At 43.9% G+C, this 12,627-nt stretch overlaps 1 protein-coding gene across 6 annotated transcripts; it reads left to right on the forward strand.

The window, feature by feature from the left end:
- The first annotated feature begins 134 nt into the window (after positions 1–134).
- NSDHL (NAD(P) dependent 3-beta-hydroxysteroid dehydrogenase NSDHL) lies at positions 135–11,955 on the forward strand. 6 transcript variants are annotated; one of them, XM_083797130.1, is made up of 10 exons: positions 135–179; positions 781–840; positions 1,207–1,313; positions 1,796–1,846; positions 4,188–4,349; positions 5,266–5,412; positions 6,338–6,466; positions 8,392–8,534; positions 10,140–10,242; positions 10,915–11,955. In XM_083797130.1, the coding sequence occupies exons 4-10, from the start codon at positions 1,826–1,828 to the stop codon at positions 11,248–11,250; spliced, it is 1,041 nt and encodes a 346-aa protein (XP_083653256.1). In that variant the 5' UTR covers positions 135–179; positions 781–840; positions 1,207–1,313; positions 1,796–1,825; the 3' UTR covers positions 11,251–11,955. The 6 variants fall into 6 exon arrangements, with proteins under 6 accessions (XP_083653256.1, XP_083653254.1, XP_083653259.1 ...); XM_083797131.1 differs by having other exon boundaries at positions 167–194; XM_083797128.1 differs by lacking the exon at positions 1,207–1,313.
- The last annotated feature ends 672 nt before the right edge of the window (positions 11,956–12,627 follow it).

Below are 12,627 nucleotides of genomic sequence, written 5' to 3' on the forward strand. Positions count from 1 at the left end.
TGGGGAGGGCGGGACCAATCAGCGAGGGGCAGTCGGCTGGCGCGATGCTCGGCCCAGGGCGTGCGCGAGGGGAGGGGGTGAGAGGCGGCTGGTGGGCGGGGCCTGAGGGGAGCGCCCGCGGTGATTGGTTGGGCGGCGGCAGGGGGCGGGGCTGGGCAGGCGCTGAGGGGAGAGTGGAGGTGAGGGGCCGGGAGGTGAGGGGGGAGAGGGGGCTTTGGGGTGGGGGCGGGTTAGGGGAGGGGAGGGGGCCTTTAGGGTAAGGGGAGGCCTTACGGTGAGGGAGGGGGCCTTTAGGTTGGGGGGAGTCTTAGGATGAGGGGTGGGGGGCTTAGGGTGAGGGCTTTAGGATAGGGGAGGGGCCCTTAGGATACGGGAGGGGTCTTCAGGATGGGGTCCTCAGGACAGGGGAGGGATCCCTCGGGTGGGGGCACGTCAGGGTTGGGGGTGGTTCAGGATGTGGGGGGGGAACCGGAGCCGGGGCAGGTCCGAGTGCTGTTCTGGGGGGCGGTGAGGCCGTGTTACGGGGGCTGTGGGGGTAGGGGAGGGAGCAGCAGGAGGGCAGGTGGCCTCGTGTCTGGTTGTCGAAGCCAGCTGGGTGTTCCTGGCCAGACAGGCACCAATCCAGCTTGTTGTGTTTTTTTTTTTCTTGTCGCCTCAAAAGGGGCTTCTCAGAAAGTAAAAAAGACGTGTAAGCGGCAGCTTTGGGGGCAAGTCAGTTGAACATAGCTGTTATCTTGTGCAGTACGTGCTCACTGGTGTGATACTGTGGTCATTTTACAGCAGCCTTGGTGTAGCTGCGCCTGGGTCGCATCCAGCTGCGTTGACACCTGTGTTTGTGAGGTGAGATGGGTCAGGGAGCACTCCGCATGGAAACCAGCCCAGGTGGAACGTAATTAATTTGAGACTCACCACACGTTCATCCACCTTGGTGCATGGATGGTAGGAGGCAGTGAGAACAACTGACTGGGAATCAGGAGACTCGAATTGGCCTCTAAAGCAACAGATTTTGTGCTGGTCAATTAAAGTGGCTGTGAGACCATCAGAAATCTTTGCACGCAGCTTGCTTTCCTCATGGAAGCAGATCTAAATAGGTATATTGTCATTTTCTGCCTTTCAGTTATACTTCACACAGTAGGACCACAGCTGAGATGGGATTTATGTTCTCTATTAGTGTAACAATTTTAACGAAACTTGTGCCATCAACAGCCTGTGATGTGAAAACCTGGAAAGTCTCAACGCTGTCTTCCCTCTCTGCTGACAGCACCAGTGAGCGCTGGCATTTCTTCCTCACCGTGTCTGCTGTTTTGGAACAGGCGGGTGTGGTGCTTCAGTTCTGTTTTGTTATTCCTAGCACCCTCGAGCAGCTCTATTTTTGAAGAGACGACTGCCAAAACAACAGAATTGCCTTTGTGTTTTTGGAGTATAGATGCTCAGATACTCAGGAAGTTCATTAAGCTAATGCTAACCAAAATAAAGTGGTGCCAAAACAAAATGGTGCCTTTGTTATCACAGATGTTTTATTAGAATTGTGCCTTTGAGGAAGCTATTTGATGTCCCTGTTAGTGTTGTGCTGCTTAGCATGTTTGGCTGGTCTGGGAGAATTACTTCACTGACGTTTTTCATGTTTCTGCTTTGCACCTCGATTTTCAATTGTAATTTGCATTTTCAGTGGCTTTACACCTCAATTTTTGTAACTAGAAATCTGTTTTAAAAAAGTTGTTAGTGTTAACGGCATGCTTAAGTAATATGAGTATTGTATTGTGAATAAAACATTTTTTTCTTTTTTTTTCTTTAGGAATTAGGTTGATACCGAGTCATCAGAGAAATGGCCGCACGCCTCAGATCGGTGAGTAGAGGGCTTCAGCCTTGCTGCATGAAGATTTGTCTGGTGGAAACATGTTTTCATAGATCCGTATTCTCTAACCGTGCTTGGAAGAAATGAGGCTGTTTCTGTGTTAATGCCTGCACCCAAAGATATTGCTGCTGGAAAAGGGGCATCTTTGCTGCCATTCCAACTCCAGAGAGACCCGATGATGCTCCAGCCCTGAAGAATACCAGGGGCTTTGTCAGTGCTGCTGAATCCATTGATCTGGAGGTCTGCTTACACCAGGATCATTCCTGTGTGCCTTAAAACATTATTCCATGCTGGCATGCAAATAAGGGCCCAGCTGGGCTCTCTGAGATCTGCTAGACCGTAGTAACTTCTTTCTGGCATTATTGTATTGAATGTAGGAAGTTTCAATATGGAAAGAATAACGCTTTGCTTAGCCTAGAAAGTTATTTGGCCATTTATCTTGGGAGTACATCTTGCTAAGCTGATCTGGTATGTCACCTGTGGTTGTTTATTATAGAGAAATTTCTGCTTTCCGGTCTGTTTTCTCTTTTTTTTTCTGGCTTCTGTAAGTAAATGTCAGATATTTAGGAAACAAACAAAAATCTAGCATAACGTTAGAGAGCATGAACAGGCTGTTTTAGCTGCACAGCACTAGCTAGGTAGTAATTCCTCTCCTAAAGTGGATGTAATTCCGCCTAGCCTGGATTTCTGCCAGCCTTTTAGAAAAAGGCCACATTGTCCAGGAGCAGTACCGTGAGCTGCAGTTACACTGATTCTGGACACTGGGTTGGTTCAGTTAGTATTTTCCAAAGAGGTGTGTGTACTTTAGGTTATAAACATGCACTAAAGGTTATTTAAATAAATCTGTCAGTCAATGGTTAGAATACTGACCTTTGCTTGGGTGAGTGGGGAAACTGTCATACAGAAAAACCTGGGCTGCATCAACTGCGGTGGGAGAAAGTGATGCTGTCACTTTCAGTCAGACAGAGGGCGTCATTCTGCCGCTGTTTAAAACTTCAGCTCAGCGCTGTGTGCAGTTGTGGCGTTTGCATCTTATGAAGAACGTGCTGGAATGAGACAGGGCACAGACAAAGGCCAATAAAAATACCAGTGAACTGGAGCAACTGCCTGCTGAGGAGAAGCTAAAGAGGCTCAACCCCTTCGTGGGGAAAGAAGACTGCAGAGGGGGCGGATGTGACCGAACTTACAAAATCGGGAAGCTAATGAGTAAAGCAAGTGTAGACCTGTTGTAGGGGGGAGATACAAGGAGAACAAACTGCAGAGAGTCCTTGGGCTAACGTATTTTTTCCGTACTGTCTGTTCTGCAACCATCAGAAGCAGAATCCAGGACCAGATAGGCCATTGGTCCATCCCAGAAGAACTTTAATTCATTTATTTAATGCTTTTAATCAGGCTGGGTTTTGCACGCACTGTTCCAAGTAGCTGGCTATGCCCCGCTGGAGTTGCTGAGTTGCGCTGAACTTTTCTCATTTCTGCTGTGGATAACTGATGCTTTGCAGTTGAATCTTTGTTTAGGGATGTAGCCCTTGGAAATTTCCAAGCAATTGTTGTCTTTGTGCGGTTTCACGGGGTTAAAATTCCCTGCAGCTCAATAGAATAACTGCAGAGGTGGGTTTTTGTGTAGCAACAATAAGGAGCAAATGTATTTCCAGCCAGGACAGAGCAGTCTTTGTACAAAAACTTCTCCGACTCATTGCTTGCATGTTCTTTGTTGGCAGTGAGGTTTCCACACTCATTGCAGTTAGACCAGTGACCAAACCAGAATCTGTTAATTAGCGACTCTAGCCATTGAATTATAAAGCATTTAAAAAAGAGATGAAAAACTAATGACTGATTAAATAGGATAAGCTTTGCCTTTACCTGATTGCTTTCTTGGCTTGGAGGAGCCTGAGTCTCATGTGCTGTGAAAATGGCTTTGTCCTTGCTAGCTGTGATGGGTTTTGTATTTTGGGTTATCTGCACCTTGTGGCTGTAGTGAGCTCTGTCTGGTTTATATCAGGGCAGAGTTTGTCAGAGCTGGTCCTCTTCTTCTTCCCTCCTAGGTGAGCCACTTGGTTACGTGACAGAGTCCTGCCAAAATAGGAACCAGCACGCAAGCTGTGTGGACCACTGGCATGCCTGATCTTCAGGTTACTGCGGTGGCACAGACGTATTGGAAAGTGATATCTGAGTTTAGATTCCCCCAATCAAATCGACTACTGACTTGAACAATCAGAGCTGTGCAAAATTCCAGCCCGTTAAGATCTTAGGAAGTTCAATCCCGGTTTAGTTGCACTGTTTGTTGGTGCATGTCTGCTTTCTTGTAACACTCGTTGTCTCACTGGCTTTGCAGGCTGGTAAAAAGTGTACAGTGATCGGCGGCTGCGGATTCTTAGGCCAGCACATGGTGGAGAAGCTCCTGGACAAGGGCTACTTGGTCAACGTGTTTGATATCGAGAAGAGATTTGAGAATGACAGAGTGCAGTTTTTCCTGGGAGACCTTTGCGACAAAGAGGTACGGACTAACAACAATAACCTGCGTAGATGGGAAGGATGTGTGTATAAACTAATGTCCAGGCAAACAGCTAAGCGGGCCATGTTTGAAGCGCTTAAATGCCTGAAAGTTTTGTACAGGCTGTAAAAGGATGCATAGGTACGCTCTCCTGCCTTTCCCATTGAAATCAGTGGCCTAAACAGTTTTCTGGGGAAGTGTCATCTGGAACACTTAAAGAAATAGTTGGTGACTGCTTGAAGCTGAAGGGAACAGAACTTGTTTCTGATCTGTGATTTGCATTACTGTTAGCTCAGCTGTGGAGCCTAATTACAGTCACTGTTGGTAATTAGCTAGGAGAGCAGCTACGTGCAACCTCAGCTGCATGAGCACCACAGGATGCATCATTCCTCACAGTTAAGACACACTAAGACCTCTTGCCTTGACAAGGTTATGCATGTGAACCCTGGCAAAAGCATCTGTATGCAACGTGAAGAGATGTTTCCCTACCAGTGTAAATTATCGCATCTCAGAGCTTTATGACAGTTGTCTCCAAGGCAGACAGTGCCATGGGATGCTATGAAACCTGCTGCGTGTGGAGTTCTAACTCCTCTCCCCAGGTAATTTTGAGTCTCGTATTTGCAATGGAGACTCTTGCAAGTAGTTATGTCTAGATAGCCTCCAGCTCTCAGAAAATTCCCAGGTTCTTCTCGGGGGGGGGGAAAAAACAAGAGCTAATGTAGTGCTCTTTTCTCTAACAAGGAGAGGACACTGAAGACCCTAGAGGCTAATCCTGTTCTAGCTGCTTACCTTTACGGAAGGAACGTGACTTGAAATTTAGCAGTTTAGTTTTCATGAGATTAAGACCCATGCTTTATTTCCTGAGTAATCCCTGTTGCTGCTGTTTCATTGCTGTCTTGCACAACGTGTCTTCTTGTAGGCCTTGCTCCCAGCTTTACAAGGCGCTTCAGTGGCATTTCATTGTGCGTCGCCAGCACCTTCAAGTGACAACAGGGAACTGTTTTATAAGGTGAATTTTATGGGAACCAAAACAGTCATTGAAGCCTGCAAAGAAGCTGGAGTGCAGGTAAGGATGGAAGAGCTTGTGGAGTACATAAGATGTGAATGTGAATTGGTGATTTCTGAACTATGGACCAGTTTGAGTCTGGTAAAAAGGCTTTTTTCCTCTCAGTGTGGTGATTTTATTCACTCTTACCAAATTGTCAAGCACAACGCCTGTGAAGATCCCTTACTTATTCTGGGCAGAGATGGGATACTTCCAAGATACCTTGCATGTTGTCCATGTACAAATACAGACCTGGCAATGTTTAGAATTAAATGCTATGTAGGACTCCCAGCCCACAGGTATTTGTTGTTGTTGTTTTGCCTCCCCCTTCTCCAGTCGTAAGCCGTTGTAGGAAACGGGCCGTGCAGTGTTTACCTTCAGGCTTAGTCTAGCTTCTGTCAGAGCAAGAAGCAAGTTTTGTTAGAACTTGTTGGATCCAGCTATCTTTTAAAAAGTAGATCTTATTTACAACCACGTTTCCGATTGCCCAAGTGATTGCTGGCTTCCTGTTTTGAATCCATGAGGGCATATTTTTTTATCCAACAAAAATACCCAGGATAAGAATTCTTTTTTGTTGTAATCTGGCATGGTACTGTTATCATAAAGATAAGCAAAGATATCTTAAACATTTGTTGCATGTTAAGTGCTAAAATGTGCTAAGCCTAGTGGGTGCTCCCATTTCCTTGGAGATGTTTTCACTTCGGTTGTCCTGGAAATTTGTTGTCCTTAAGGTAGCAATAAATTATATTAGAAAACTCCCACTCTCTTAATTAACTCTTACCTGCAGTTTCAGATCATCTTCTGTTAACCCACATTATTCCAGACACAGTTTATTCTCTGTAGAAACAGTCAATTAAACATTATTATTGTCTTTACTTAGTCTTTGTAAATAATGACCCTTTTTTCTGAGGCTTTAAAAAGCTGTTTTCTTTCTCATCCATCGCAGAAACTGGTGTTAACTAGCAGTGCCAGTGTTGTTTTTGAGGGCACAGACATAAAAAATGGAACAGAAGACCTCCCTTATGCGAAAAAACCTATTGACTATTACACAGAGACAAAAATCCTACAGGAAAAGGTATTTGTCACAAAATGGGTAACACTTTTTTCCATGCTTAAAAATGCCCTTCTAAAAGTAGGGCATGCCCTGGGGGACATCAACAAACTTCAAGACTGAGCAGATCTCTATTCTCCAGAATCTTTGTTTCTTTAAAAAGAAGTCTTATTCGTAGTCGTGGAGAAAGTCTGTGCAAACTGAAGCACATCTAGCAACATCGGCCAGAGTTTTCAGGTAGAACTGGAACAGGAAAATTCCCTTGTTTTAGGCAGAACCTCTTGACTTGTGTGTTCTTTTCAGCATGGAGACTAGGGAGCTGTGGAAATGTGTTCGTTTATTCTGTTAAGAGAAGTGTGGCAGGTGGCCGCTGCTTGCATCTTTCACAGCTCACCCACGTCCTTTTACCTGAGCGTGCTGATGGGATGGTGCAGGGGATGCTTTCCTAGCAGCCCTGTAGCAGTCCAAACTCTTAAGCAGTCAGTTCTGTCTTCCTTGGCTGGTTAAACTCTAAGCAATGTATTCATTTAATAAAAGTGAATAAATAAAGCTGTGACAAACTACCTGGAAAGCTGAGTGAAGTAGGGTGTTACATTGGGAGGGAGGGGAGCTGTTTCTGGAGAAAGAATAAAAGAACTGACGGAGACATGTAATAAGTCCCTTTCTTAACTGATCCAGCTCTGCTTTCAGATAAGCTGGGGGAGACTTTTTTGCTTTCTCTGCTCCCATTGGAAGGCTTTCCTTCCACGTTGACCTGATTTGCAGCCTGAAGGTACTAGTGGTAGTGGGCTTGTGTTTCAGCTGGGGTTGTGAAGAAGGTACTGGGGAAGGAGATAATGAGGTGGGGATTTGAACCAAGTTAAGGGGCATGACAACCAAAAAACGTGTTGTAAACTAATGTTGTTGGCCATATACTGAAAATTTTCTTAGTGTTTAAAAATTTCCCCTTACATCTTAATGTCCGCTGCTCTGAAATTCTACAGATCACCAGTATCTGTTCTGTTTCAGGTTGTTAATGTTGCAGTATTTGTGGTCCCAACATGGTATGGCAGTGTTTTAAATCAAAGCATACAAATGTATCTTCAAGGTTTTTTTTCAATGGTTGGCATTTCAGTTGTGGAAAGAACTTATGCTTTTTATACAAGAAGAATTTAGATTTGCTTCCAGATGGAAGCTGTGTCCTGTTCCGTACAGTATTAGCCTTTAAGAATTTTTCTTATGTTCTTTGAAAAGAGCTCAGTGTAAAAACATCTGTTCATTCACAACCATAACCACTTTACTGCAAAGTGGACTAGCAGAGTGGAAGCTTGTGAGCAACAATCAAGTCAATATGCTTGTAATTATATCTATTTTGGGTGAAGCAGTGAAAGTATTCAGTGTTTGTTTGCATGTGGTGTTCTTGAGTCTTTACTAGAAAAGACAGCAGATTTTTTTTATTAAAAAATAAAAAATCAGTTGAACATGTTTAGAAACTCCCAGTAGAATTAAAACTTCTTCAAAGGTGCCTTGTTAAATCTGCTTTGCACATGGTGTCCCCAGGAAAAAGGGACCACACCCCTTCTGAACGTGGTCAAGGAAGCCTATGATGGAAGTCTTCCGTTAAATGATGAGAGATTGAGTTGCTCAGTTTCCTTCTTTTTGACTCCCCCACATCCTAAAGCTCCTCTGGTCTCTGTGGTGCTAAATGACAAAGAGCTCACTGTTAATCCACTTAGTGTTCACTAATGAAAACAGATTTGTTTCTTTTTCTCATTAAAGAGAAGAAGAAGAGAAAAGGGGTAGGATGGATAGTAATTCTTCCACTGATGTCTTCCCAAAGAGATGAGGGAATGCTTCCCTGCTCTAGTGCTGCGGTTGGGGTATGTTACTAAGCCATATTTTTCTTCCTAACCTCTCTCTTTGTGTTTTTTTTTGTTTGTTTGTTTGTTTTTTTCTTCCTCCCTTTACAGGAAGTACTGAGTGCAAATGACCCTGACAACAATTTCTTCACTCTTGCTATTCGCCCCCACGGGATATTTGGTCCTAGAGACCCTCAGCTGGTTCCCATCCTCATCCAAGCAGCTAAGAGTGGCAAAATGAAGTTCATAATCGGGTGAGCAAAGCTTAGTCACTTTATAGCTTGTTAAACCTGAAACCCTTTTGGAAGGGGATGAGGGGATGATGCTAAATCAGGAGTGGTGATGTGGCTTTCAGTGATCTTCTGATGTAAGAATAGGATAATTCATGGTAATATTAAGTCTGTCGGGATCCTTGTCCTGAGGTGTTCAGCATCGGAGAAGAAGGCAGGATTTAACCTTCTGCACTGGCAGTCTCTTCTTGGGAACTGCAATGTAATTCTGGAGGGGGGAAAAGTTTCCGTAACTTTTTGCTTGGAATCCAGTAGTCTTCTTTCATAGCCCTTTTGTTAGAGACTCACACACTCAGATGAGTAAGCATTCTTCATGCAAAAAGCATATCGGTAGGGAAAGCAGACATAACTTGAGCTGGCTTTTCACAGTCTAAAGAGTTCATTTTTTAATCAAAGAACTCAGATGACTTGCTGTTAACTAATGTACACTACTGGTATTTGAGGGTCTTGCAATTAAAAAGTGCGTTTGACAATGTTCTAATACTCAGGCCAATAAGATCAAAGATGTTTGCATTGTTATTAAGTCTCGCAGTTTCCAGTGGACCACTGAAATATTAGAGAAAGAAATAGTTCAAGCTGCTACTAAGAAACCTTTTAAACTTTTATTATGATCTTGAAAATAAATGCGCTCTTTAATTTATAATAGGCTTTTATTGCATGCAGGAAGCTATTGTGTGTGTACCTGTGTGAATGAATACGTGCTTAGGGTAGGAGAAAGAAAGGGACTAGGGTTGGGTTTATATGGCTCTTATTCTTCCTTATGGTTCACTTCTAGATTGATCTCCCAGGTAGGTTTGCTGCTCACAGATCAGAATAAACTCAAGCTTTCTACTTTGTGTAAGTCTTTGCTTTCTAGCTCAAACACGCTTTCCTCGTTTAGGTTTTCCTGCTGCTATAAAGACCTGCTTATCCCTATCAAGAAAGCAAATAGCCATTTATCTGTGAAAGTTGAAAACAAAAATTATTAATTCCCAGAATGCTAGATTGCAGCAATGTTTTTATGGCCAAATGAGTGTGCTGATGGTTTTGTAACAAACAATTTGTGTGATTTAGATGGACTCTTGAAAGTGGCATGCAGCTCTATCTTTGGTATCTGTGTAGAAATAGATTTAACACAGTGGGCTGAATCTGTTTCAGCTGGGACTGAAGTTGGCTTATTGAGTAAGTTAAAATTTCATGAGCCAAGAAATTCATAATTGAAAGCTTGTCCTTAAGTGACTTTCTGCGTGCTGGTTGCCACTGTGTTCCTATCTGTTCTGCTTCTGTGGATCGCTGGTGGTCCTGAGACCTGTAGGATCTCAGTGGGTTTAAATAGGGTACTGTTACAGGAATATAAACTTTCTGAGGGTCTTCTCAAGAGCTGAGATAGTAACAGCTTTTCCTCTGTCTCAAGGTAAGATGCGGTGACTTCATATCTCTATCAGAGTAACAAACAACCTGAAGTTATGGCACAACACAGGGAGAAGAGGATTCTCAAATTGTGTTATGTGAAATACCCTTCCTTTTGCCACAAGCAGGTTTTTTGCCCAGATTACCTTTGGACATAGCTCTTTCCTTTCATCTGTGCAGGGATGGAAAGAACTTGGTAGACTTCACTTATGTGGAAAACGTGGTCCATGGACATATCCTAGCTGCTGAGCACCTTCAGAAGGACTCTCCCTTGTGTGGGAAGGTAAGGAGGGAACCGGGAAGGGGAGTGGGTGTCCCCTAGCTCAGCTTCATCTGCCTGCCTTGCTTGGTTATGTGTTTTTGCTCTGTAGTTCATGTTGGTGTGTCTATACTGAAAAATCCGTCTCAGATGAGTGGGGCTAGCTCACACAAACGGGTCATTTTTTTCCTGTCTGTGGTTATAATGAATCGTTGCCCATCCGATGACCGTTCTGTGCAACAATGTGGGGCAAAATGCATGCGAATACTTTTAACTTCGTTCTGTAAAACACCTTGTGGAAGGAAGTCTGGGCAGAGTTGTGGGTAGCTGAAATGAGTGCATAAGAAAACAGTTATGTAGCTCTTACAATAGAGCTCTGAGCAGCAGAATTTCTTTAGACTTCCATGTCACCACCAAGCTCTGGGCATGCTTTTATATGGTTTCACTGTGTTGTGTCATTCAGTTTGACCATTGATGAGTAAACTAACCTGTCAGAAGTAGCTGGCTGTCTTAGTAAAGGGGATAACTGCTTTTCAGATAGAGGAGGTTGGTGAAGGTAGTTTCTCATGGAAACGCCTTTGCGGTCAAGTCAGAGGTGTCAGTCTCCTGGGCATGAACATGAGATGAGCTGGGCCATCAAAGAGACAAATGTGTGAAAGGCATGATTTTCATCTGGCTTTTTGTCTTCTCTTTCAGGCATTTCATATCACAAATGATGAACCAATTCCCTTCTGGGCATTCATGTCCCGTATCTTGACTGGCTTGAACTACGATGCACCCAAGTACTATATTCCCTATGGGCTGGCATATTACTTGGCCCTGTTCTTGGCTCTAGTGCTGTGGCTGCTCAGTCCACTGGTCACCATCAAGCCCACTTTTACCCCTATGCGGGTAGCACTAGCTGGGACCTTTCACTACTACAGCTGTGAACGGGCCAAACGAGACATGGGCTACAAGCCAGTGGTGAGCTTGGATGAAGCGATAGACAGGACTCTCCAGAGCTACCCCCACCTACGCCGGGCTAAGGCCTGAGAAGTCCTGGATGGATTTTATTTCTACCTGAATTTCCTAATTGCTTTGAAATCTTAACATGAACACTGAAGCAAATTTCACTAATTGCCTGGAACAGGGAGTTTTCCCAAAGTCCCTCCTCCTCCTCACCATTATCAAGACAGACTTCTCTGGGTTGAAAAACACTTCACGTAGTAGCTGTGCTAACAGTTCTTTCCTTTGATGTGACTTGTTGTTCTGAAACAGCTGCTGAACTCTGTGGGCTATGAATAAACACCCTGCTGTGCCCTTTTCAGTCCCAGCCCCGCACATCAGCATTCCTTCGTCTTCTCTCTCCACCCTTGTCCTCTGTTTTGTTGCTCTGGTGATAACAGCCGCCTCTTCTCATAGCTGCAGATCAGTTGATGAAATACTGCTCACAACTGATTTCTCTCTGGGGTTTGGCTTTTTCTATACAGAAGCAATGAAAAAGAGGCCTTCATCAAGGAGGAGTTCTGCCACCATTTTTTTTTTTTAACTGTTGAAACTGACTTTATTGTTCTGGGACTGTTCTTGGATCTTCCTGTGGTTGGTGGGTTGATTTGGCCTCTTACAGAGTAATTGGAAGGAAATCTGAGAAAAGGCATGCCAGGCTCCTCTTTGTAAGGAAGCATGTGCCTTTATTTCTGCAGGAGCTTAATTCTGTGTAGAAATATATAAATAAAACAAGAAGAGATGACTTCCTAACTTTGTGTTCCATCTTTGAAGGGACAGATCCTATTCTGAGCAGCTCAGCATAAACAGGTTTTTAATCATTCCCTTTGTGGGGGGAGAAATCTTTGCTGTGGCTTGTTGTCAGCCAGCACATGTTTTGCCGTAGCTCTCTTACTTCCCGTAGGAATTACATTGGTTTGGAAGATCTGCTGCACAAGGCTGTCATCTTGTCTGACATTGTTTGTCAGGCATGGTAATGGTCACTGTGTTGCATTGACCACTCAGTACATGAAAAGCTCTTACACAAGAAAAAGGCTATAATACTGTGTTCACCAAATTGTTTAGTTGCCACTTAAATTAAGTCTACTTTACCCCATAATCTTACTAAGTGCTCCAGTTTCATTTTGTTTTTTTAAATGAGGGCTTAGGTTAGGGTTGGAACTTCCCTCTGTGGCCAGTTCCTTGCTCTCCAGCAATGATGGATGTTTCATATTTCTTGATGCTTCAAATTTCAGAAGTATGAGAAGTGCCTCTCTGTGTATTCATCATTGTGCCCAGCTCAGTGAGCCTTGACCTCATCTGGGAGCTCAACGTGCTGCTAGAATCCCATAGAAATGAAGGAGTTTTTAAAACTCTACAATATAACCAGAAGTTTTATGTTGGATTTTTTTTTTCCAGGAAACTTTTTCTGGAACAGCTGGGTAG

The sequence above is a fragment of the Anser anser genome, assembly GCF_964211835.1.
Source record: "Anser anser genome assembly, chromosome: 13".
In the NCBI taxonomy this organism is placed as follows: Eukaryota; Metazoa; Chordata; class Aves; order Anseriformes; family Anatidae; genus Anser; species Anser anser.

Coding starts and splice junctions, on each gene's coding strand:
- NSDHL (XM_083797130.1), top strand. CDS start 1,826: ATGGCCGCACGCCTCAGATCG. Junction 6,467..8,391: donor CAAAAATCCTACAGGAAAAG/GTATTTGTCACA, acceptor CTCCCTTTACAG/GAAGTACTGAGTGCAAATGA. Junction 10,243..10,914: donor ACTCTCCCTTGTGTGGGAAG/GTAAGGAGGGAA, acceptor CTTCTCTTTCAG/GCATTTCATATCACAAATGA.